Genomic DNA, 26,985 nt, shown 5'->3' on the forward strand with positions numbered 1-26,985 from the left:
GCTTTTATCCATGCATTGTGTTAGCTGGACAGCTATTATGAAGTTTAAATAACGTTACTGTTTAATTTACTTTTGCCTCTCTTTTTGGTTAGGATTAGGAAATTACTAATTATTGAATGAATCAAGAGTGGAAAAATGTTCAGACAACAAAGGAGTAAAAGAAGAATAGTTGAAGTTCTAGTCTTTTTCTCTGAAGCTCCTCTGATGCTGTCCAAGGCAGCCATCTAGCTTGCATTATGGCTACAAACAGGCTTTAATTATTGTCAAGTTTTTAAGCTCTATAATGCTTGTGTTTTTGGCACTGTATCGCCAAGAAGCATAACTAAGGGATAGTTTTCCTCCTCCTTCCCTGCCTTGCCTCATGTGCATAGCTGATTGATTAATCCCCTCCATGTGAGCCACTCCGTGGGAGGTTGACATGTGGGAGAAGAATGAAGATGGCATGGAAGTTAGGAGGAGGTCTTGCCTGGTTCCCTGCAGCGTCCTCTCAGCGATGAGATGGATAGGTGGTCTTTGCACTCAACCACTTGATGCTATCCTCCCACATGCTGTCAAAGATGAGTCTCCATGGCAATCCAATCTGATTAGTGCATGATGGCAGACAGAGTAGGAGAGTAGTCCTGTGGTGAGCCTCATTGAGTGGTGGCCCAATGGAGCGTACGCACTTGTTATATCAATAACACGACTAAAGAAGCAAATTCTTCCTGGGGATGTTCTTGAATCTGTGTAAATGGACAGAGTGTAAAATGTAATGCTTAATATTATATTTGACAGCACCTTCCACGTGTGTACTTGTTTGCAGGTTTTATTGCTGTGCTACCAACTTTATTTATTCATATAAGTAAACAACCATTATTTGGATTGCCTTTTTAGAATTTTAATGTACCCTGTGGTCAAATCAAATCCTGAACCCTTTCGTTTTCCTTAAACTTGGTACTTCCTACTTCTAGTAAGATGATGTTTGTTTGGGTTTGGTTTTTTTTGTTGTTTTTATGTATGGACATTCATGTGCCCTTTGGGATGATCAGTAGTAACACTGGTTATGACCAAATACCTACAAATATAATGGCCTTCCAATAACTTTCAACTGTACTTTGGGTTTTGTGTCAATTACAAAATGTTAGCATTTTTCTCCCCATTTATGCAGAGGGTTGATGCAGAGGAGGATGATATAGAGATAGGGTGAGATGGAGGTAGATGAGCCTCTGTGGCGACCCCCAGGCACTGGCTAAAAGAAAAAAGTCTGTTTCAGTATGTCAACAGGCTAATCTAAGACAATTAGCATGGTAAGCCATAAATCTGCTAAGCATCAGCTATTTGAATTTATGAATGGAGCTGTCAAGGCGTTCAGGTTACAAATGATAACATCTTAAATCATCTTTCAGTGAGGAGGGAAAAATGTGGTTTTTAGACATAAAAACCCCAAGTGACTCACTCTTGAAAATCTTTTAAAGCTTGATTAATATTAGTTCCACAACCTTTTAGAAAATATCTTAATACCATAGTATTTTTTAATAAAGGACAAAATTGTTCACAATTATCTCTTTCTCTCTTTTTTGTGTTTTAGGGTTTTTATTTGGATAAAATGAACACCAGTGTCATATAACACACAGGTTACCATTGTGGTTTAGAGGCTATTTTATATCCAGAGTTGGTGGTTTGACCCTTGACACAGACACACATTTCTATTATAGTACCCATTACCATCCATGACTGAATGCCTGAAACCCTAAACTGACTGTTTGTGCAGTAATTGCACTGAAGAACTCTATGAATGTGGATATTTTAGAAAAAATATATAAACACAAGCAGCTTTATCTTCTTCTTGCCTTGTAATTCTGCGCACACACAGAGGCAGTTATCACAGCAGTAGGATTCTGCAATTGCTTTGCTGCTTGGTCTTGAGTTAATAGAGAACTGGAAAGCCAAATTACTGAAAGTAACTGGTAGAATCCATGTTTGCCATGGAAACAAGGCTAAAATCAGTGTCTCACATGCTATGATGTACAACACTCTACAAATCTCTGACTTTAATAACAGAAGATTTTCTCAACTTGTCTCACTGGGAGCATTTCTGTGTCTGTCCTTGAGGCAAGTCCAGTAACAGTGTTAAAATGTTCCAGGAACAGAGGGAGGCATGCGTCATTGCTCTTCATGGGCCCCACCCCCACCCCTATTTCATACATTTTGATAGAGACGAGTGTCTTCAAGGCAGTTAATGTGGCCTTTTCAATTTCCTGTTTGGTTCTCTGGATTTAATACTTTTTATGCTTCATTGATTTATAGCCAACCCATCAAAAGCCTCATGCTGGGTGATCATTCACGTCTGAGTCGAGCCACACTCAAAACACTGGAAACTGCCTATATCCTTGGATTCTGGGGCAGGTTAAAGAAACAGCTTTAAAAAAAAAAGGTTTAAACTGAGGATAAAAATAAGCTTCTTTGTTTGTTTCAATGAATCAATGCAGAATTAATTCATGTTATATGCATAAATAATATGCATAAATAGCTGCTGTATGTGACTCCAAATATCTCACACAGGTGACACATTTTTCTTCCGCACAGCATCCCAAAGTTGTCAAAACACTGGGTTCAGGGTGTGGTGTCAGGGCAGGCTGACCAGAACAGCTAACAACCATCGTCTAATCATGTCTGTCCTATTTGAGTATGATGCCAAGACACCAATTGACAAGGATCCTTTGTGGTCACACGACTAGTGAGGACCTAGACTATGAGGTGGTACGGTTGGATAGGGGATGACCCACACAGATATATCACATTCAACCTCCTAAAAGCATGGAGAGAGGCTGGAATTGCGTCTCTGGTGATCCAGGTGAAGGAGAGAAGAGTTGGAGCCGGAGGTGCCAAATTCCACTATTTCCCCTCTCTCCATTGTGATGACCATCTCACACAGGAGCAGACGTTGCTGCATTGCAACAGCATTTTACAGATGTGTTCTCCTCCCTACCTGGCCGCACCAGTCTCATTGAGCACCATTTCGATACATGCCCTGGCATGCTGGTGTGTTCACAGCCCTACAAGTTACATGAACATAAGAGACAAATTGTTCAAAGGGAATTGGCTGCAATGCTAAAGCTGGCAGTAATAGACGAGTCACACAGTGCTTGGTGTAGCCCCATAGTTCTTGTGGTGAAGAAAGATTGGTCTATATAGTTCTGTGTTGACTATCGCATGGTGAATGAAGTGTCACAGTTTGATCCCTACACCATACCCTAGATCATCGAGCTCCTGGACTGGTTAGGCATGGCTTACTTTTTCACAACACTGGATTTAACCAATGGCTACTAGCAGAGGGCCTTCTCCTCTCCGTATGGTTTGTAGCAATTTGTCACACGTCCATTCCGCTTGTTTGGTGCAGCAGGTGGACGCAGTCCTGGAGTCCCTGAGGTACGCGTGGCCCACGGCCAAACCAAAGAAATGTGCGGATGAAGGTACAGTATCTGAGGTACCACTTGGTAGGTGGGCAGGTGTGTCCACAGATGGATAAAACTGCAACCATTGCATCCTGCCCATGTCCCAAAACCAAAAAAGAGGTGAGGCGGTTCTTGAGGCTGGCCAGTTACTACCGCCAGTTCGTTCCCGGCTTTGCATAACTGACCAGCCTCTTGACTGATCTCACCCAAAAAGGTGTCCCAGATCTACCGACTGCTGCAGTGGTTAGACTAGGAGGGACAGCTCCGTGGCCTAAGTAGGGTGATGGGGGTATGTGGCAGGGTGTAGGGGAGGGGTGGAGCAGTGGGTTCAGGTCGTGGTGTTAGCAGAGGATGACCAGAAATGCTGACAACCATCGTCTAATAATGTTTTCCCTTTTGAGTGTGCAGAGCGGAGGGACACAGCTGGAAAGCTGCGCAGTGATAAATATATTGTGGGATACACTGCAAATAAAACACCATCAGCGTGCAACGCAGTGTGCGTGGGTCCTTATTCCTGTCACACTTATGTAATATGATTGTGTATCCTTTTTATCTCTTAGTAATTCTTGATTATGTCTTTTTTTGTCTTTATTGCTGAGTGTCTGGTTTTGCTCATTCTGTATCTTTTTATCTGTTCACTTTGCTTTTCAATATTGATGTTTTATGATGTTGCTTTGTATCCAGTTTCACTTGTTTTGCATCTGCAGGTTTTATTTCTCTTTGCCGTTGTTGGTACAGGTTTGTGGTTGTTTTTCATTCTGTAGTTTTGTCTCAATTGTACTCTTGCACTTCCTTCTACTCATTTTATTTCATGATCGTGTAAGCACAATAGACTGACACTTTGCACAATTCAAATGTAATTTTTTGCGGGGGGTTAAAGTATTGGTCATCTTGTTGCATGTCTTTGTGGCCTTTTGACTTGTTTCCCAAATCAGAAACTGCTTCTTCTTGGTCTTTTGGGTAATTCATTCGTCTGGCTTCTCTCTCCTGTGTGGATACCAACAAAGAAACTCAACTGGAGATTTAATTAAAGCAGCTCAATATTGATACCTAAGCTTTGTTTAGCTGCTGATAAAAGGTCGCGTGGCTGACTGGAGGCGTTGCTTTCAGTTCATTGGTTCCCTGCGGCGATTTCTTGTGTGTGCTGTCCGTGGTCCTGAAAGTAAACAGCATCGCCAGCGGGCCACAGTGGCCTCTGCGGGCCACGCCTTTTGGAGTCCAGTTGACAGTCTTAACTCGACCAGCATGCAATTTGGGCTTTTTAAGTAGCACATGCAGGAATTCAGATGTTAAAGTTCTGACTAAATGTGAGTCACGCACATCACGCTGCCCACTCAGTGCCTCACAAATTGCGCACAGCAGGGGACCGGACCCTGTACCTTCTGGAGCGTCTGAAAGGCGCAGGCGCAAATGTCAGAGTTTTATGAGTAGTTTCTTTTTGGAAACAAAGTCCCCCGCACGCACGCGACGCAAAGACGTGAGGAGGATGTTTTTTCTTCCATCACATCCCAGACTTTGAAAATCTGTCTCCTCCCCGCGCTGCGTCGATGCACTTGTAGACTAAACAGCTGTCTCACTTGGCTTTCTGCGTGTCTGACGAGGCGAGAACCCCGAAGGTACTGACACCTTCATCATCATCATCATCCTCCTCCTCCTCTTCCACCTCATCGTGGTGCCGCAGCAGCCAAAGCGGTGAGTGCGTCCTGCAGCAGCAGCAGCAACAACAGCAGCAGTAACGGCACCTGTCTATTTTTCCCAGGACGGGCTTTTCTTGTTTTTTTAATTGTCTTAGGAGTGAAAACAAGGTAGAAACACCGCCGCAGAACCGTAAATGCCGATGGCTCCATGTGCAGACATTTGCGCAGGTGAAAATTAGGCATCGGTAAGTTGCTTTGACTTGTTTTCCGGGGCGAACGCAGCGCGCTCTCACTCACATCTGTGGCTTTCGATGTGACTGGTGAATTAAGGAGGCATTCAGCTGAAGCCTGCAGGTCTTTAAAATGCTCTGTGTGTGTGTGTGTGTGTGTGTGTGTGTGTGTGTGTGTGTGTGTGTGTGTGTGTGTGTGTGTGTGTGTGTGTGTTTTATTGAAAAATGGGAAGCAGTGAATCCGTTTCGAGTGAATGTGCCGTGAAAAGGGGAAGGCTGACGGTTTTTTTCCTGCTACATGTGCAAGCGAGGGTCACACACATGCCTGATGTGTTAAAGATGTGCGAATGTGGGAATAAAGGAAAAAGACAGGGCAAAAAAAATCGCCCCTTCTGTGCGGTTTAGCGAAGGAGAAAGCAGCTGTCACTTACTGTGTCTTGTGTAGACGGATTTCTTTTCCCTGTGATATGATAGAAATCAACCGACGTTTTGCGATCCGCGGTATGTGGGCCATGTGACCTCTGTGCTTCAGCAAAGGAACATTCATTGAATGTATGTGGAGGTTTTGGATTGCGGTACACGTTCACGGCATTGGAAGTGGGTTGATTGGACGCGGTTTTCTCGGATCGCTTTGAATTGGAAATGATGTATTGATGCAACACAATGTTCTGGGGAATTCAACGCACATACAGGGGAAGAGTTCTGTAAAATCCCCTTTGCAGTGAAAATAAATCTTTAAGGAATCTGAGCTGGGTCTCAGATTTTCTCTCTTGTTTTTGTCATGCATCTGCTTATAGACACAAACACACACAGAGAGTCTTTTGGTTGATTGGCATCTTGGTGAGTGGATGTGTTTCCCAGTGTTTTCTTTTCAGCTTTTGTTGACATCCGTGCCAAACAGATGTGAGTAAAAACTGTTATAGCTTCGTCTTCTGCTCCATGCAGTGAATAATCCTGAATAGTCCCATGGCTGCAAACCTTCCAACATTTCCTGGTGACTCAGTACTGAGCGAAGCAGACTCTCTTGGCTTTCTTGCCCTCAGGGTAGTTCTGCCCGTCTGTTGTTTTCTGCACCAGAGCTTTCTCAGGATCAAAGAGACATTGATTTGCTCTACATAAGGCCGTTTTTAACTTCATTTGAAGCCCAGAGCAGCGTGACTGCTTTTGGGTTAAATAGATGGAGTGTGGGGAAAAAGAGCGGACCAATCATGCCAGTCCCCGTACCTATCTGCCCCTCTCTGTTTTATTTGTGCATTTCGGTTTGATTGCTCACCCTGAAAGTTTGCTTTCAGCCCTGTTGGACATATGTCTTCCTCCTCTGTATCTCTGGATTTTTCCTCTGAGCACACTCTGTCCTGTTACTTGATAAAGCATCCGAGAGATGCTTTAGAGGTAATTGGGTTCAGTACAAGAAGGAGGGGATGCAGAGTGGAATTTGTTTCTATGTGTGCATGAATTATCTTTAGGAGAAGGTGTGCATGTCTGCTGGTTTACTGGTTGTGTGCTTGTTATGCGTTTCTGGTGTTGCTGTGTTTTGTGTTAGCAGTGAATCATTGTGTTTTCAGGAGGCTGAGCGGATGAGTAAGACATGAAGTCAGGGAGGTTCGGGAGGGGGATGTTTTAAATTCTGACCCGAGGCACATGAATTTTATTATCTTAAAGGAAATTTAGAAGAATCTTCCAAATTTCTTGCCTTTTGGAAATCAATTTGTCTTCCAAAAACCCATGTTCATGTTTTAATTTAGTGAATAGATGATGACATCTCTTTTTCTGTTGTTTATTTACTCAGTAAAATGTTGCCTATGTGATTTAATCAAAGTGTGGGGTGCTTTAGAGACAAAATATCAAATCATGCACACCCACTGAAGGCCTGTGTTTGTTTATATGTTTGATGTGTCCTAGTATGAGAGTTAAGTTGTGCTCTGCAGTATAAATCAGGGTGTTTTTGCTTGTTTATATTCATGTTACACAGCTTAGGCAAACAACAAAATCCAACATTTGATGGAAATGTATAGAAATGCACTGAAGGGCTGCACCTGTTATTATTTGATATGAGTTGACAACTGAGCTAAAATAACCTGCTGGTTAATTAACTACTTAAATTCATTGTTTTGATACACACACCAAAAAAACCCCATCTAATTGTTCTTTTTCTATTTTTAAGTGACAATATTATCTTTTTTCTTCAGGGTTACTAATTACCTGAAACAATACCTGATGACAGAATTGATTCTCATGCGCATGCGCATTGTTAAGTAGGACTGTGTGAGGCCCGTGTAAGTGTGTCAGAAGGTATGAAGGTATGGTAGGAACAATAAAACACATACTTTAAAAGCAGAAGGATAGGAAACATCCAAATTATTTAATAGAGTTGCTCCATAAAACGTCCAAAGATTGCCTTGAATAAAGGTTAAAATGAAAGATGCCACAGTGTCCAAAAACTGTTGTGTAACTCTTATAAAATCAACTCAGTATGAATAAAGGCATCAGGAAGCATTTCAGTGTAATTTGGCTTAGACTTTAGCATTAAATTAGCCACTAATTATATTTATAGTACACAGTTCTTTCAGTCTTTAGAAGTGCACTGTGATTTAAAGTCTGTTGAATAAAGTCTTGAAAAAATTAAAAAATAATATTTTTTTTAAAAAAGATGACGTTACAGGTCATTCTGGCTTTGTGTCTCGTTTACACAGATTCATTCACTTCATCTGACATGAGCAGTGACGTCAGCACTTGAAATAAAGCAGAAATTCTCAAGAACGAACCATTTTAGTCGCCACAATTAGCAGCAGTAACATTATTAGTTTACACACGTGTATCTGCAAATTGCGATTCTTGTTATGACTCAGAAAAACTTAATGATGTTGTTGAGTGATGGTTGTTGTTTCTTCTTCTAGTGTTTTTTCTCTGTGTGCTGTGTTTCAGAGCCCTTGATGAAGCACGGTGACGCTGTGGGGAGCATTTTTAGTGCATCCCTTTGAAAACACACAGGCACACACACACACACGAAGATAGCAAGGAGCCTTTTGGATGCAAACACTTCCCAGGGGATGATGAGAGGCTTCCTGCTGACTGCAATCTTTCTGTTGCCCTTGGTGAGTAGCTTCTGGGCACTTATCTGTATGTTGTCCAGATTTGTGTGTGTTTGTTTGTGCGTTTGTTTGTGCGGGTGTTCAGGAGCATTGGAATGCATATATCCATCCATACGGGTATGTTTAGGTCTCTGTTATTATCCTCCTGTTCCTCAGCTTGAGCCTGGTTTATTTTTATATCCACACTTTTGCTGATGTGTTTGTGACAAGCAGTAGAAGGATGGAAATCACCCCCATGCACACCACATCAGCATACGTTACAGATTCAGGATCAGCTCATCATTAAGGCAAGCACAAAAACAGATGGCCTGACTGACCAGAGAACTACCCATCCATCTGCCGTGACTCACTTTTCTGTGGTCTCATTGAAATGAAAAGCAGAATGGAAGAGTTGTGCAAGGTGTGTGGGAGGAATTATATTCAGAGAACTGATGCAGCATAGCAGCTCTTTCCTTGGCCAAACCACACAGATGTAGAAATTGCTTTAATATAGTTAATATCGTCCTTTTCGTGATGATGGTTTCTTTTTGCCTTTGTAGCTGCTAGTAAAAATTTCACAGCAGTGCCAGCTGATGATGGTGACTCAAATGAATTCATAAAGTGACCTGGCAGCCAGAAACATTGTGTCCAACCTTGAAGTCACCGCCCCCTGACATATGTGAAGTGCTTCTTCAGCTGACATCTTTGAACAGTGCCCATCTAAGGCTGACCTTTAGCGACTGTTGTGGCAGATATGTCTGTGGTGATGTACTTATTATGTGTCCGATGGGTCTGTACAGTGGGCCAGTGGTCTGCGACGTCATCTGAGAGTTATTATCTGTGTTGTGTGGTTCTGTGGGTGCTACTGAGTTATCTGGCTCTCGTAAAAATAGCCTCGAGGGGGGAAACTGAATTCTGCAGCCTCAGAATGGAGGCCATATCTGGATAGACATCTGTTTGAGAGAAGAAGAGTTACAGGGAGCAGAGATTAAAAAGCACGCTTAGAAATATATTGATGAGCCCTGTACTTTTACGCAGCTTAGTCATGCCTGTTTTATGTGTCTTTTAAAATCAAATACAAAAATTGTCACGAGTCGCTTAGAGGTTCCACTCGCAGGACTCCTGGGTAGCGTTCAAACGGAGATAGTTTATTACAGATCTTCACCAAGTGTATGTACAGACAGTGCGAGGTTAGTGCTATATACAAGACGTGAGGGGCAGGGGTCCAGGCCTCCAGGGAACACGGGGAAATCACACACGCGCTCAAAACAGCCTCTCTCCACTCCGCTAGCGACCTGTCACTCCTTCCACACTCCACACGGGGAAACACGGGGATGGGTCCGGGGAATCTAGGAACAAAGGAACACGTTAAGTCTCTGAGACAGAGGCACGGCAAACTTGAGCTAGGTGTGTACTGACAAGAGCCTTCACAACAATCCAGCGTTGAACAGCTGATCTCCTCCTTCTAATATACCAGCTGGTCTGATGAGGCCCAGGTGTGCACGACCCGGGAAGGCGTGGACCGAGGGCGTGAACCCGCCATGAGTTCCGCTCCGGCAAAACAGGGGAGAGGGAGAGAGAGAGGAAAAAGAGAAGAGAAGGGGGGCTAGGAGTGAAGAGATGCTGATCAGCGCCTTGCCGATCCCGCAGGTCGTGACAAAAATGTTGATGCTCATAGTTCTACCATCAAGTTTAAAAAATACTGATTTCACATTATATACTGATATTTCCGCATTTAAAAAAAGAACTTGAAAAAGGTGCTAATCACAATATTAGCTGTCTTATTGTGGCCTCAAGACCCATCACAAAAGTCTTTAAGGTACCAAGGTTTAACAATATCTGAAGCTAATGTTAGCATAAAGATTATCATTAAGAACCATTGACTCAATAACTGCTTAAAGCACATTCTTTTGTATATTAGAGCTACGATGTATTAAAGTGGGTAGAAATTCTTGCTAATATTGTGGGTTTAGATCACAGCAAGCAACATTATTGTATAAAAAAAAGGCTCTGAAAATCCAGTGTAGGCTGTGCTAAAGCTAGCAACTAGCAAGGGAAGTCAAATTAAAGCATTTAGCAGGTAACAGCATTACTGCCCCCAGAAGCTTTAGGACTCCAAAACAGAGCTAAAAGGAAAACTCACAATGCTGTCTGTCCCATGTTTAGTCAAAATACCACATGCAGGCTTGTTTTGTTTTGCCACACTGCAGGGTTGTAGTCAATTCAAACTGATGTAAATGGCAGACCTACAGTACAGTACCTTTGGAAGCTCTAATTAAAGAAGTACCGATACCAAGTAGCAGAGTAAACCAAAAAGTTTTACTTCTATTCAGTTTTGTAACACAGAAAGATACTACTAAAGCTATAGGATAAAAACACATCTCTGAATATTTTATTTCCCATGTACATTTATTTTCTCTCGCACAAAACTGCATAAACAACGTTACAGTTATTTTAATGCTTCAATTCTAAACAACTATGATACTGTATTTATGTATGTTTCCATGAATATTATGTATATTTGTAGGTTTTGCCTTTTTCTTAGCAATCTCTCATTTTAAATCATAATTGTAAATTTTGGTCAAGCTATAAATTAAACAGTTAACTAAGATCCAAGATTCAAAGATTCAAGATTCAAAGTGTTTATTGTCATATATACAAAGAAAAGCATTTGTTTGCACAATGAAATTCTTTCTTTGCTGTCCACAGGCAGACGCCCGGTTAATATATGCAAATTGAAATAGAACAGATAAAATACAAACAGTATAAATAAATAAATAAATAAATAAAGACAAAATTTAAGTGTGAAATAGATATTATGCAAGATGACCTGCATATGTGCAAAAATTATTATTACTGTTAAAATAGGTTAGCTGTTCAAGAGACTGATAGCAGTGGGGAAGAAGTAGTTGTTGAGGTCCTCATCAATGTTCCCTCTAAGCTATTGCGCACTGCTGGCATGATTGGGCACAGAAAAAAAATCTAACCTGAATTGAAATTAAAATTAATACTTTAACAATTCTGTTTTGCAGTGTTAGTCAGTAAGTGACTGGCTGCTCCCGTATAGGATTAGAACGATGCCACCTTATCCCATAGTCCAGCCAATAATGCGATTCACATTTGTATATACCGGTAAGCAGCTAATCAACATCGTTGACAGGCTATGACAGTGTCCTTATGCCGACACCGGTGTTTTAGCTAGCAAAGCGGCGTGGCTGATGTGGAGTGAAGCCACGTTAATGACAACGTGCACAACCATTGGAGATGTGAGCAGGACAGACGGAACAATTGACGGGTAAAGTGTGGACTTTATACCAGTTTTGATTTTGTGTTGATAGGCCACGTAAAACCAGAGTTATGATAAAAATATATGCAGTGTTTGTTTTTTTCCTGAATGCAATCGTTGTTTATATTTACTGCGGGAAGAAACGGTAAAAACAGTGTTTTATAAGGAAAACGCTGGAAAGCCTGCGAGCAAAAACACCCTCCACCCCTCCCAGCCTTTCCTACTGGTGGAAAAATGTACCATGTCGACCAATCAAAAAATGATATGGCAACATGACATTTAGTTGTTTAGGAAGGGGGAAGTTTTAGCAGTGGCGGCGGTGTTTTGAGATGTGAGAGATTTTCGACGTTTAGCGCAAATCTTGTGTAGTTAGTGTGTAGTGTAGTCAATAGTTGTTTTGTGTGTCAGAACAATGAGGCGACTACTGAATGTTACAGGTGTTACAGGAGTGATACATCTCCTGTTGTCAGGCCTGCAGGTATCAGGCTGTTGTTCTCCTTTATCTCATAGTGGACAGAAATTATTTTTTGGACCACCACAAATAATTTGGGTGGCATCAGATTTGATGCAGAACAGCTGATTGTTCTGTAAACAGTTTGAAATGTTTATTTAAAAAAACGCCTTGGCTGCATTTTTAGGTAAACAAAAACAAAAACAAAACTCAGTTACTTTTTTGAAGAAGTAACTAGATAATTAATTGCCCAACATTGGTCATTATATACTGTATTTTGCAGACATAACTTAAGAGTTGTCTGCCAGTCTGGACGTGATAGAGCCACTGGTTGCTAGGGAAAAATGTGTTTTCCCCGGCTGGTTAGCAGTGGTTCCTGGAGGTTGTTGACTCTTACTGGGTACAATCAGAGGTTAAAAATGTGCCGCTCAAAAAAATGCCACAGTTGACTGTCATTTCTTTTTCATGTTTCTCTACAAATACTCAGTAACTTACATATGGAACAACTTTTACTTTGAAAGCAAACAGTCTCCAAAATGTACATTTTTTGCCAGTACACTATCTCCGAGCTAAGTTTTACATTTCACATTTTTATTTCCATTTTTTAACAAAAAGAGTCTGTAAATAGTAATCAGTAAATGTGTAAAAAAAAAGTAATATGGAACACATTTTCATTTTAAAACAGCACATTATACTGTATTTTGTTTGTTTGTTTGTTACAGTGTAGGCACTGCTTTATAATGAGCTTAAAAGCATTTTGATTAAACATCAGGTCACATAAGTTGACCGTATTTCATATGATCTCTTTTACTAGATGTATAACTGTGATAAGACTATGTCAAAGCTTAGCAAGCTTACATTTTCAGGCACTTAAGTTAGCTTGTTGTCAATTGCAGCTGAAAGTTACTGACATCAACAGCACACAGCACTAGACACCAAATGTAAAAATTACTTCTGGTATCATGCACTCACATAAAAATGTCCTCAAGCATGAATGATAACAAAATAAACTCCTGTAGCATGAACTTGCAATGCTTTCATAAAGTATTAGCCTTACTGAAGTTACTCTGCAGATAGAATCAGTAAACATCATTCTGAGTAATCATCACTGCCTGCAAACATTATGTTTACTACACTCATAGCTACATCTTTGGATTATTTCATGCAGAAATACAATTTTAAAGCTTATTTGGGAACAGGAAACGGTTCATATACATACATGCACACATGCACAAAACAGGTGAGTAACTTGAAATGGAATGAACAGCACATTTCATACTGTCATCTTACAGGCCTGCCTGCATTCATGCTAAACAGATATTAGTCATCTGCATCCAATTATTTCTCATTTCTGAATCTTTGCCTACACTGTGTGCTGACTCCTGGCTGGTAACCTGCTGCTTAGCAACATGGATGCTTGCGATGGGTACAGAGAGGTCTTCCTTTAAAACACTCCACTAGTTTTATTGAAGAATACCAAACGGTTATTACAACATGAAGAAGTGTGTGTGTGTGTGTGTGGGGGGGGGGGGGGGGGAAGCTTGCTTGCTTATTTTTTGCCATCACAGAGAAGTGGCGAAATTATTTGCATTTAACAACTGTTGCCCTTTAAATGGTAATGTGCCAGAGAATGGATAGCTCTAATAATTTTTCACATTATTCCTGGAGTGTTTCAAAATTCTGCTCTTGTGCTGAAAGATAAAGGAAGGAAGTGAGTCCTAGGACATCTTTACAGTCAGCTGATGACCCATCTTATCTCAATACCGATGCCTGAAGTGAATTCATATCGAAGAGGAGGGAGATAGAGTGATGAGTCAGCCATGGCTCAGAGGGCTGGGATATATTACACCTATCATTTCACCATGAGAGCAAAGGAAGGGTTGCAAGAAAGCTAAAGGTGCAAAATAGAGATTGGCCTTAAGGGAGAGTGCGGGGGTACATCAACAGAGAAGATGACAGACATACTGTAAGTCTACTGCCTGAGAGTAAATAGCTTTCCTCACTGCATCATGGAGGAAGATGATATCTTGTTTACTCCACTGTGGTGGCTTTTGTGTGCCCTTTTAATGGGCTTTGGTTTTAGTGGTTAGCAGAGGATGTCTGAAGGACCATAATTTTGGAACCACTGTCCCAATCCCTGGTTGTGTTAGAAGATTATTCCCAAATTTAGTTAGTAACTCAATGGATACTCAAAATGGATAAGAGACAAGAGGATGTTTTATTACAATAGATCTTATTATAACAGTCAAGCAACATCTCTTTGATCGGGTTAGAGTTGCGCTTGAGAATGCAAATGTCCAGCACAGCCATCCAGTACATGTTTTTTATCCTGCCACCTCGCTAGCAGAAACCCAATTGCACCCGTATGAGAATAGCACAGGTCATTATCCTGATAATTCACAGTGAGCAAGTGGACGACATGGTCTTCTGCAGAGCACCCACACCAAAAGCAAACAAGCAAAAAGAGTGTTTCTAGTCAAATGCATCTGATGTGGACTATATTTCCCGAGTCTCCCCACATCAGTGTGTGCGCTTGTGTGTTTTCTTTAGGTGGCCTCCGAGTCTGAGCACTGCGTAATAAAGCGTGAACATGATAAATGCATGGAGAGGATCGCAATGCACAAATCAGATGGAGAAGAATATGGTAAGTGAGGATGCGTCCCCAAGTGTGGGTATGCAACGTTTTCATATGTTGCTTTTCATTTCTGTGCTCCTGTGATTACATGGTCTACGCCTCGGTCAGCTCCAAAAACACAGATCTGCGGATGAAAGTCATGAATAGCTTAATGGGAATTAATGGAATGCAGGCTTGTTTTTATACTCAATGATCTGGCATTTTTCATGTTTGAAAAGGTCATACAGGGACATGTAAGGATGAAAGATGAATGGAGCTGTATTTCTGATTCACATTGCAAATGCATTACCTCAAAAGGCCAGTCATGTAGAGCAAAGAGAAAAATGTTTTCCTCGAGTTGCTTTTGTATTTTATCCACGTCACTTTTCAGAAAAAAACCCCAGAGGAAACTTGTAATGTGGGCCCTGGAAACAATTGTTTTCTTGGCTATGGATTGTGGTTTTCATTAGCGACTGCTACAGGTCTCCTGCTGCTTGAAATATGCGCAGCAGACTACAAATCCCAGACTGCACTGTGACTTACAGCTTTGGTGACAGTAACAGAGCCATGAAAAAAAAATAAACACAAGAAAAATGTAAAAGATTTAGAGTGTAAGATAACAAATTTAAGGAGGAGAGGAGCTGTAAGGTCAGCTCGTTTTTCATCTGTAGATTTAAAGGTCGGCCCTGTAGTCTCCCTGCGTGCTGCACAGCAAACTGCATTAGGTTCGTCTGTTTTTATCTGAGTGTTTTCGCTTTATCTTTGCACAGTATGAGGTGGTAAAGTAGAGCTGTCATTTATAAGCAAATGTGAGCACAATTTCTCACACTTAAATGATTAAAATGAGGCATTGTGTTATTTATTCCTTCAGTCCTCTTAAAGATTATCAGTTTGTTTATTTTTTCTTTCAATTTTTTTGTAGCACAAACAGTAGCACATATTGGCCAGCCTTGAACCTTTAACCGATCCCTGTCTCCTCCCACGCCTTTAAAAGAAGCCGTCCTGCTGCTTTCTGCTGACAGCAAATCATTTGTGAGGAAATAAAACTGCCAGGTTTGCAGAAATCCGACATGGAGGTTTGAGAAAAAGCGAAGAGAAAAATGAAAACAAGGAAACAACAAGTCAGACAAAGCATAGAGAAGCTGTTATGATGAGGCTTTTTTTCTGATTGATAAAAATTGATTTCTAAACAAACTGATTTATTAACGGATATCAACAAAAACAGTCTCCAGTTTCTCAATTAAGATGATTTGCTGATTTCAGTTGATTCCAAATAGGTTATCTGTGGATGTTGGACTGTGCAGATTTTGATAGCGCTTCTATGACCTTTAGAAGGTCAAATTGGGCATCTTTAATTTATCACTCTTTTATTTGTTGTATTGTATGGATTGGGCATTCTGTTATTATTTTATCCCCTCATTGCTCTGCAACACAAACAGTTTGTTTATTTTTGTTTTTAACTTTCAGTTTTTAGACCGCAGTAGCACATAATAGCCAGCCTTGACACTTTAACTGATCCTCCCCTCGCTGTAAAAGAAGTCGCCCTGCTGTTTTCTGCTGACAGCAAATCATTTGTGAGGAAATAAAACTGCCTGGTATGCAGAAATCTGACATTTCTTTCATTACAAATTAATTATCTGTGGATGTTGCACTGTAAATGTTTGACAATACTGCCGTGGCCTTTGGGAAGTCAAACCAGTTGATCGAATCTGCTTCAGAAAATGAAATTATACCAGTCTTGTGAATCCAGCCATGTGTTTTTTGTACAAATGTATTTTACATTTACGTGGACAGTACAGAATGTGTGATGTGTGATTTTCATATGCTGAATTTTTGAAGCCCGGCAAATACTATGAGATTTTGCGTGAGATAGGGACAGGGAGCTTTATTAAGCCAGTTACCTCTGTAGCTCAGTTCAGCTCATTTGGCTCAGATTTGCCCTTTAAAAGGTAATTGGCTTTGTGTCCGGCTCACCAGACAGAACCAAAACAGATTAGAGAGCCAAGCAGAGTAGAGAAAGCACTGCAAACACACCGGACACATGCACAAACTCACATATGCACATGAACAGATAACCCCCAGTCACAAAGACACTCAAAGTGCACACAAATCAGACTTCTGCCTGCCTCTGCAGCACTATAAACCGCCCGAGCATAAACTAGAAAAAGGGGGGAAGGATTGAGAAGAGATGGGAGCGGAGAGAAAGACAGACAGAAATTAAAACTGTGAAACCAACACATAGAATAAAAACAAAAATGTTGAGCATCACTCAAGCATTGAGACAGATGAATAGCAGAAGATCAAAACAAAGCAGAAACCGGTAAATGGAAATGAGCTAAGAAATTGTCTGCTTCCAGCTTGATTCAACTGGGACACCAGGGGAATTAACTGTATCACATTAAACCTGCAAAAACCTCAAGAGTTGCTCCTTTATAAGGTACAGCTTGCAAAAACTTATACTTAACCATTCACCATTTTCCTGCAAAAGGAAAATATAGTTGCAAAACAGGCAAACAAACCAGGGAGGGCATCACACTGTCACCCTTTACCATTGCTCTATTCACAGTTTTCAGGGTAACATATGGAAATGATTTCCAGGAAAAAATCCTTGCAGGCAAGAATGGAGAACAATAGAATAGTTCTGTTTCCTGACTGTTTCCAGATTTTGTGTGTTTTTGACATTATTCCTGATCACTGAGTGTGTTTTTTGGTTCCACAGGAATACAAACTGTTAAAACAGCATCAGCCCTACAGTGTGAAATGATGGGCTTTTTTCTGCTGCTGGTCAGACAGAATCATTTGTCAGCTCTTTTGACAGCAAGGGCTGATACTCTCAAGGGTGTGTCTGTGCACAGATAAATGTTAGACCAACTAAAATCTGTCATTTTGGCTCTGACAGTGCATGTTTGTGAATAAATGCAGGTACTTGTGCCTACCTCCTTCCTCAACATCCTCTTTAATGGTCTTTCCAGTGAATTTAGAGCATAAAAGGCGGCGAATAGTGCAAAATACACAGAGTTAGAATAGCTATAATTAATGTTTATATACTAAAACATATATCCATTGATAATAAAAGATAAATGTGCAGCAGAGCCTTATTGACTTTTACCTCACAAATTCACTGTTCCTCCAAACGCTCACTGCTCAAAGAGCTGGTCTTTTTCTGCCATAGCAGGCAGTAAAAGTGCTCTGGAAACACATCGTACAAGATCTGAGTCCAACAGCACACACACAAAACAGCTGGTGAACACAGTGGATCATTAAGCATCTAAAAAGCCACATGAATTTTCCTAAACGAGTTGGAGGAGACCAAAAATGGAGCTAAAAGACTACAGGGAACCCATTGCAATCATTTCAAGTCCTTATATTTTTCTCACCTATATATCATTCACACCTAGACTGGGCCTTTGTACAGTTACTCAGTTTGTCCATTTTCTGAAACAAGCTGTTTTAGTTCCTTTGCCTTTAATTCCATTGTTTTCATTCTACTTCTGTTGTTTTCATTCAAATTCTTTTCTTTTCATTCCAATTCCATTGTTTTGATTCAAATTCTGGTCTGTTCATTCTAATTCCGTTGTTTTCATTCAAATTCTATTCATTTCATTCTAATTCCGTTCATTTCATTGAAATTCCGTTGTTTTCATTCAAATGCTGTTGTTTTCATTCAAATTCCATTGTTTTCATTCAAATTCCATTGTTTGTTCTCAAATTCTGTTGTTTTCATTCAAATTCCGTCGTTTTCATTTTAATTCCATTGTTTTCATTCAAATGCTGTTGTTTTCATTCAAATTCTACTCTTTTTATTCAAATTCTACTGTTTGTTTTAGAATTCTGTTGCTTTCATTCAAACTGTTCTATACATTCTAATTCTGTTGTTTTCATTCTAATTCTGTTGTTTTCATTTTAATTCTGTTGTTTTCTTTTAAACTTCCATTGTTTTCATTCAAATTCTGTTGTTTTCATTTTAATTCCGTCGTTTTCATTTTAATTCCATTGTTTTCTTTCTAATTCTGTTGTTTTCATACAAATTCTGTTGTTTTCATTCTATTTCCATTGTTTTGATTCAAATTCTTTTCTGTTCATTCTAATTCTGTTGTTTGTTTTAAACTTCCATTGTTTTCATTCAAATGCTGTTGTTTTCATTCAAATTCTACTCTTTTTATTCAAATTCTACTGTTTGTTTTAGAATTCTGTTGCTTTCATTCAAACTCTGTTCTATACATTCTAATTCTGTTGTTTTCATTCTAATTCTGTCGTTTTCATTTCAATTCTGTTGTTTTCATTCAAATTCTGTTGTTTTCATTTTAATTCCGTCGTTTTCATTTTAATTCCATTGTTTTCTTTCTAATTCTGTTGTTTTCATTCTATTTCCATTGTTTTGATTCAAATTCTTTTCTGTTCATTCTAATTCTGTTGTTTGTTTTAAACTTCCGTTGTTTTCATTCAAATTATTTTCTTTTCATTCTAATTCCGTTCATTTCATTGAAATTCCGTTGTTTTCATTCAAATGCTGTTGTTTTCATTCAAATTCCATTGTTTGTTCTCAAATTCTGTTGTTTTCATTCAAATTCCGTCGTTTTCATTTTAATTCCGAAGTTTTCATTCTAATTCTGTTGTTTGTTTTAAACTTCCATTGTTTTCATTCAAATTCTGTTGTTTTCATTCAAATTCCGTTGTTTTCGTTCTAATTCTGTTGTTTTCATTCAAATTCTTTTGTTTTTGATCAAATTCTGTTCTTTTCATTCAAATTCTGTCATTTTCATTCAAATTCCATTGTTTTCATTCAAATTCTTTTCTTTTCATTCTAATTCCGTTGTTTTCATTCAAATTCTATTCATTTCATTCTAATTCCGTTCATTTCATTGAAATTCCGTTGTTTTCATTCAAATTCCATCGTTTTCATTCAAATTCCATCGTTTTCATTCAAATTCCATTGTTTGTTCTCAAATTCTGTTGTTTGTTCTCAAATTCTGTTGTTTTCATTCAGATTTCGTCGTTTTCATTTTACAGTTTTTCTCAGTCGCTTTGGTGCGTTCCTCAGAACACCATTAACATTTGCACAGCAGTTAGTGCATTTCCCAAAACAATTAGTGCAAACTGCAAAACCTAGTGGATAGCCTGCAAAAGCACGTCACATGCACAGAATTGATTATCCATACCTCAAAAGCAAGTATCCATGTCAACGAAACAGTCAGTGCCATCAAAATGAAAAGTCTTGACACCATCTTTATGAACAAGATAGTCAAATGGCATTGTCATGTTTCCACTATGACAGTTTATAATTTCAGTGTTTCCCATTGCAAAAACAATTGGTGACACCTGAAAATGCTGACAACAGCACTATGGCCTACCTGTACAGCCATCTGAAATGTGCAGTAAAGTCACTGTAGATGTTATGGGAGTCTTGGGAGTAACTAAGACACTGAATACGTACGTTTCACATTTCCATTGTGTAGAAGTGTTTGTAATCCTACAGAATTGTGCAAAAGAAAAATATGCTACAGTTGTTCAATTTCGGAGACATTTCCAGGAACAATGATACAGAAAGGTATAGGATTTGCTTGACAGATGGCCAATATTTGGCATGTGATAACTAGTTCAACAATTTTGTGTGTGACGACTTAAGCAATGGATGTATGACTATTAGTTTTATTGGGAATGACTGTTCAGCATCCATAGGTATGATTACTTTTGACTGACATGACATAAGCAAATGGAAATGTCAGAAAGCAGCAGGGAAATGTATGGAAGCAACTGATTCATGTCCAAAATCATTTGCAGTTTGTTCAGAGAGAGGAGAAATTGCTACTATGATGTGCACAAATGACTGAGTGTTGTGGAGGTTGAACTAATAGTTATGAGAATTTCAATTCTGATCTGAGAAACGCACCAAAGCGACTGAGAAAAACTGTAATTCCATTGTTTTCATTCAAATGCTGTTGTTTTCATTCAAATTCTACTCTTTTTATTCAAATTCTATTGTTTGTTTTAGAATTCTGTTGCTTTCATTCAAACTCTGTTCTATACATTCTAATTCTGTTGTTTTCATTCAAATTCTGTCGTTTTCATTTTAATTCTGTTGTTTTCTTTTAAACTTCCATTGTTTTCATTCAAATTCTGTTGTTTTCATTTTAATTCCGTCGTTTTCATTTTAATTCCATTGTTTTCATTCAAATTCCGTTGTTTTCATTCAAATTCCGTTGTTTTCATCCTAATTCTGTTCCATTGTTTTCGTTCTAATTTTGTTGTTTTTATGCAAATTATTTTGTTTTTGATCAAATTCTGTTCTTTTCATTCAAATTCCATTGGTTGTTCTCAAATTCTATTGTTTTCATTCAAATTCCGTCGTTTTCATTCTAATTCCGTTGTTTTCATTCTAATTCCGTTGTTTTCATTCAAATTCCGTTGTTTTCATTGTAATTCTGTTTTTTTCATGCAAATTCTTTTGTTTTTGATCAAATTCTGTTCTTTTCTTTCAAATTCCATTGTTTGTTCTCAAATTCTGTTGTTTTCATTCAAATTCCGTCGTTTTCATTTTAATTCCGTTGTTTTCATTCTAATTCCGTTGTTTTCATTCTAATTCCGTTGTTTTCATTCAAATTCCATTGTTTTCATTCAAATTCCATGGTTTGTTCTAAAATTCTGTTGTTTTCTTTCAAATTCCGTCGTTTTCATTTTAATTCCGTTGTTTTCATTCAAATTCTGTTCCACTGTTTTCATTCTAATTCTGTTGTTTTCTTTTAAACTTCCATTGTTTTCATTCAAATTCTGTTGTTTTCATTTTAATTCCGTCGTTTTCATTTTAATTCCATTGTTTTCTTTCTAATTCTGTTGTTTTCATACAAATTCTGTTTTTTTCATTCTATTTCCATTGTTTTGATTCAAATTCTTTTCTGTTCATTCTAATTCTGTTGTTTGTTTTAAACTTCCATTGTTTTCATTCAAATTCTGTTTTTTTCATTCAAATTCCATTGTTTTCATTCTAATTCCATTGTTATCATTCAAATTCCATTGTTTGTTCCCAAATTCTGTTGTTTTCATTCAAATTCCGTCGTTTTCATTTTAAAATGTGTGTGTCTGAGAAAATATAATAGAGCCGTCTGGAGCATGTGGAGAAAGAACTCTTCAAAGGGCTAATGCCTCGTTTTAGTCAAGTAGTAACACTGGTCGGTAATAAAATGATCTGAGATTGGTTAAGAGAGGTCATAACATTTGAAAGTTGCTTCCTTGGTTTTTATCATTTTGCCAAGAAAATGCTAGATATCTTTAGAAACTGAACTGTTTTACCACCATTTAAATTTTCCTGAATTCTTAGTTTTTTTTTAATTTTAGTTGCTCTGTTTCCTTTCCGTTGCCTGTCAGCATGTGATTGGATGTGGGACAATCTTACCTGCTGGCAAGCGGCCAATGTTGGGGAGGTTGTGGAGGTTAACTGTCCAGAGCTCCTTCATGACTACACGGTCCCTGAAGATGGTGAGTGGCAACACCATATTCGGATAGTCTTATTTGAACATCAAGTTTCTTTTCATTCAGCGCAGTTTTATTCAGGCATATTTTTTTATTTGCAGAAATGGGGAAGGTCAGTCGTAACTGTACTGAATATGGATGGTCAGAGCCTTTTCCTCACTATGCGGAAGTCTGTTTCTTCTATGACAACACTACCAAACTTGTAAGGCTTTGTGGATCTTTTTATTCCATATGGCATGTACTGTATATCAAGTACACAGACTCATTCTCTGTCTTTCTCCATTAGGATCCATACTACGCATCAGTCAAAGCCCTCTACACAGTCGGCTACAGCACGTCGCTTGTGTCTCTGACTACAGCCATGGTTATTCTCTGCAGGTTCAGGTGAGCTTTCTGAGCATCCATCCATCCATCCATCCATCCATTTCTAATCCATCTCCAGACGTCCTTCACCCCAGCAACACTTTCAAGCAGATTGGCATGCCCTGAAAATCTCCAAAGGAAGGTGTCCAATATGGACCCAGATGCCCCCGACCGCCTTTCAAACACAGAAAAGCAGCAGTTCTGCTCTGAGCTCCCTTCAGATGTCCGAGCTCCTCACTTATCTCTAAGACTTTGCTAAAAGCATTTTGGAGTCCACTTGGGTCCTGGTGACAGATGTTGCAGATGATTGCAGATGTTCTTGTCTCTGCCAGGTTTCTTAGGACTCATCCGTGGAGACTTTACATTACAATGCACCAACTATGCACCCTAGGCAGTGAATTTCAAGCAGACTTCAAAGAAGTATAACAGAGCTGATTATGTCACTATGATGTCTCCACAGCTGTCCATGTATGCGACAGGTTCAGGCCTAGCTACCCTACACAGGAACCTCATTTCACTTCATTGTATTTGTGACCTCACTATTTCTGTCATTGCTCAGATCCCATGACTTTAGGTAAAGGTTGGAACTTTGATGGACTAGAAAATCAATCATTGATAGGAAAAATATGTTCACAATTTTTTTAACTATTTAAATAACAAACTTGAGTTTGTGACAAAGTTTATTCAAAAGTAGCTTTTTTGTGTGTTTGTTGTTTCAAACATTCAAGCAAAAATCTATATCATTAGTCCAACAGGAGAAGAATATTGTACTTTGATCAATTATTACTAGAAGCTTTGATCATTATATAAATCATTATATTTATGTATATTCATTGAAAATAAATATCTTTAGATTCTTTAGGTTCTGGCTCTATACCTTTAGTTTCAATGACGGGCTTAATGACAGAGTCTTTAAAATTCACCCTGTTTTTACTCACTGACTAAAAGCTTGGAATCATGGAAGGGTAATGATGCGCATTTTATAGACAGTTTATTCTGAAAGGCATTTATTGGATTGTGTTTAGTTATTCATAAAGTAAAACCTTAAGCTTAAGAGGAAAATGCAAAATTCTCTTTACTTTCTTATTGCTACACAAATGCCCAGTGTGTGTGTGGGAAACTGTCAGACCTAAACCTCCCTAATGCACCACCAGATGGGTGTGGCAGTGGTTGTTTTAAGGCCACCCCACCATAAATCTTAAGGTTCAAAGACACCAATAATATCCAGTTGCAGCTTTAACATGTTTCTATCTTAGAGGTCCCTGTTCAGGGACCAGCCCTTATCTGTTATTAGAGCAAAGCTCGTCAGCATTTTTAAGTTTGCAAACACGGCACATTCAGGGATTTTTAGTTAAAGTTGCAAGAACAGGCTTTCAGATTGAATTCCACAAGGTTTCATGTGGTAATTTCTAAATCATCGCGGAGCTGGAAGGGTTAAACAGAGCACAGATGTAAAGACAAGATAAAGATGTGTATATGTCCTTTCTCATCTCTCCAGGAAGCTCCACTGCACCAGGAACTTTATTCACATGAATCTGTTTGTGTCCTTCATTTTGAGAGCCATCTCAGTCTTCATCAAGGACGGCGTGTTGTACGCTCAGGAAGACAGCGACCATTGCTTCGTGGACACAGTCAGTAACAACAACCATATATATATATATATATATATATACTATGTCGGCATCATAATACAAACTTCACCTGCTGCTGATGGTGTTAATCACTTCCAGAGGAAGCAATTGTGACTGCTGTTTTAGTGATTAATGGAAAATTGGTAGTTTTCAGTTTCCAAGGTTAATTAGATCATTAATTTTAATTTAAAGCCAATTGTTTTAAGCTGAAGCCTTTAATATTCTAAACAGTCCCTGCTCTGACAAAATAAGTGGACACTAGAGTCAGTAAAATACATGTCCTGGTTTATCGGGTGTACCACCAAAATCCAGCCAATCAGGTTATAAAGAAAATGGGCATAAAAAAATATGGCCAGGCTTGTTTTGTTTGAGATACAGCGAGAGCTCGAGAACGCCTGAGAAATACGTCTCCTCCAGCGTTTCCTGTTTGCCGTTCACCTTTGAAAGAACTTCAATCAGATGCAAATTTTACAAAAAGCAAACATGCTATTAGATGACTAATACTCCCTGATTACAAATGCAGAACAAGCTCTTAGCCTTTGTCTGATAAGAATACATTGTTCACTATTGTTAAGCAGCCATGATAAATAAACCTAATTAGATGCGCTAATGGCTTTAGCAAGACCAGTGGAAATCTTCTGCTAGAGTCTTATTAACATATCAATGGCTACTTTGCCCTTTTTTTCCCGTTTCTTTTTTTTTCTGAAATCAAACACTTTACCACTGTTGCCATGGTGATCACAGGTCATTGTCATGGCAGTACAGAGAATCAGATCAGTCCTGTAATTGGTTGACCCCACAGTGTATATGGACTTTAGTCATTAACACAGTGTCATCACATGACACTTCGCCTGGCATGTAGGTGCTGGGGGAGATCATTTGCATATTAGCTCATCGGGTCGTGCTAAATATTTAGGGTTATTACCGTCCTGTGCGGTGCGCTGTCGCCTTGTTGTTTACATGGATAATGTCACTCTGACATTTGGGGTCTATTGCTTTTGAATAAATAACCATTGACCATTTAAACACAACTTTTCTGTTTAGAGAAGAAGAAACAAGATTATCATAATTAACTTCACTGAAATTTTGAAGATTATTTTTCTTGTTTAGATTAATATTGGTACAGAATCTTCTAAGATAATAATTGTTTCATACAGATAGGTAATCACAACTTATCTCCTAACGTGTCTTCATATGCAGGTGGCATGTAAAGCAGTGATGGTTTTCTTCCATTACTGTGTCATGTCCAACTATTTCTGGCTGTTCATTGAAGGTCTGTATCTCTTCACTCTGCTGGTGGAGACTTTCTTTCCCGAGAGACGCTACTTCTACTGGTATACCATTGTTGGGTGGGGTAAGTAGACATTTTTGCTTGATTATCATTATTGCCATAAAGTGGTGACTAATTTACATGACTGGCCATTTTATTACTATTATATTCCTTTTACTATATATTCCTGTTTAACAGCTTGTTAGTGCAAATATTTAATATCTATCTAGCTCATTTGTTGGGATTTTCCTATACTCCACCTCTAGATCAGCGGTCTCCAACCTTTTTTGCGCCACAGACCGGTTTATACCCAACAATATTTTCACGGACCGGCCTTTAATGTGTCGCGGATAAATACAACAAAATAAAACTAGTACCGGTACAGAAAAAAAGATTTATTCATAACACACGTGAAAACCGAGTTAACGATCAAAAAGATAACAAAATAACGCTGAAAACCGACAAAAACCCTGAAAACCATACATTTCACACCTGAGCCTGAACTCTTGCGGCCCGGTACCAAACGACTCACGGACCGGTACCGGTCCGAGGCCCGGGGGTTGGGGACCGCTGCTCTAGATGGTTCACAGAGAATGTTTTTGAAAAAAGACAAGAAAATATCCACTGAGCTAAAGAAAAGCCGTGTTGATGCCAGAGGTCAGAGAAAATTTGCCAATCTGCTTTGAGCTGATGGGAAGACAACAAATAGCAGTTGTTATAAATCTAATATGCAGAAGAGAATCTCTGAATCAAACCCTGAAGCAGATGGGCTACAGCAGCAGAGACCAAACTGGGTACCTCTCCTGTCAGCTAAATACAGGAAGCAACAACTCACATTTTGATGAGTCTCAATTTCTGCTGCTACATTTGGATGAATCAGAATTTGGTGTAAACAAAATGAAAGCTTGGATCTTTCTGCCTTGTATCAACGGTTGACACTACTGGTGGTGTTATGCTGGGGAGGACATTTTGGGGCTCCTTAGTACCAATTGAGCATTGTTTAAACTGCTAACCACGTCAGTCACTTTATGACCATTGTGCCATCTTCTGATGGCCTCTTCCATCAATTCAAACTGGTTTTTCGAACATGACAAAGAGTTCACTGTACTCAAAGTCATCAATTCTCAGTCCAACAGATCACCTTTGGGATGCGGTGGAATGAGAATGTTATGCTGTCATGTCAATATGGACCAAAGTCTCTGTGAGGAACGTTTCCAGTACCTTGTTAATTTTATCCCGTGAAGAATTAAAGACATTAATTAGGCAAAAGGGGACCATTGCTGAGTTACTAATCAGATTGTGAATTTTAAAATTTGTGCTGTTTACCATTTTAAAATTTTGTTTATTATCTATTATATCTTCTGCACTGTATAGTTTTGATAAAAGATTTTTTTAAAGCAAGTGGTGTTTTCTTTCTCAGTTGCTTGAGGTCTTGTTTAAACTTTTTTATAGCTGTTTGTTTGCCTTTGAGAGATTAGTGAAATTTGCCATTAAATGTTTTAAATATTGGCGAAACAAAGCTGAAGTAGGG

The 26,985-nt window shown here is 39.0% G+C and overlaps 1 protein-coding gene across 9 annotated transcripts in view; it reads left to right on the forward strand.

Moving 5' to 3' along the window:
* Nucleotides 1-4,860: 4,860 nt before the first annotated feature.
* The window catches only part of adcyap1r1a (adenylate cyclase activating polypeptide 1a (pituitary) receptor type I), a 34,021-nt gene continuing 11,896 nt past the window's right edge, over nt 4,861-26,985 (forward strand). For 6 of the 9 annotated variants that reach the window (XM_086270751.1, XM_086270755.1, XM_086270754.1 and 3 more), the window contains exons 1-8: nt 5,136-5,316; nt 8,227-8,396; nt 14,660-14,753; nt 22,086-22,196; nt 22,292-22,392; nt 22,477-22,574; nt 24,052-24,184; nt 25,385-25,538. In XM_086270751.1, coding sequence (XP_086126877.1) covers nt 8,352-8,396; nt 14,660-14,753; nt 22,086-22,196; nt 22,292-22,392; nt 22,477-22,574; nt 24,052-24,184; nt 25,385-25,538 — 736 coding nt within the window. In that variant the 5' untranslated portion in view covers nt 5,136-5,316; nt 8,227-8,351. The other 3 variants (XM_086270752.1, XM_086270753.1, XM_086270760.1) reach the window with 3 other exon arrangements.

The sequence above is a fragment of the Aulonocara sp. 'chitande type north' Nkhata Bay genome, linkage group LG18 (assembly GCF_057382095.1).
Source record: "Aulonocara sp. 'chitande type north' Nkhata Bay isolate Kocher_YH1m ecotype deep benthic linkage group LG18, A_spYH_male_GT1.1, whole genome shotgun sequence".
NCBI classification, from domain to species: domain Eukaryota; kingdom Metazoa; phylum Chordata; class Actinopteri; order Cichliformes; family Cichlidae; genus Aulonocara; species Aulonocara sp. 'chitande type north' Nkhata Bay.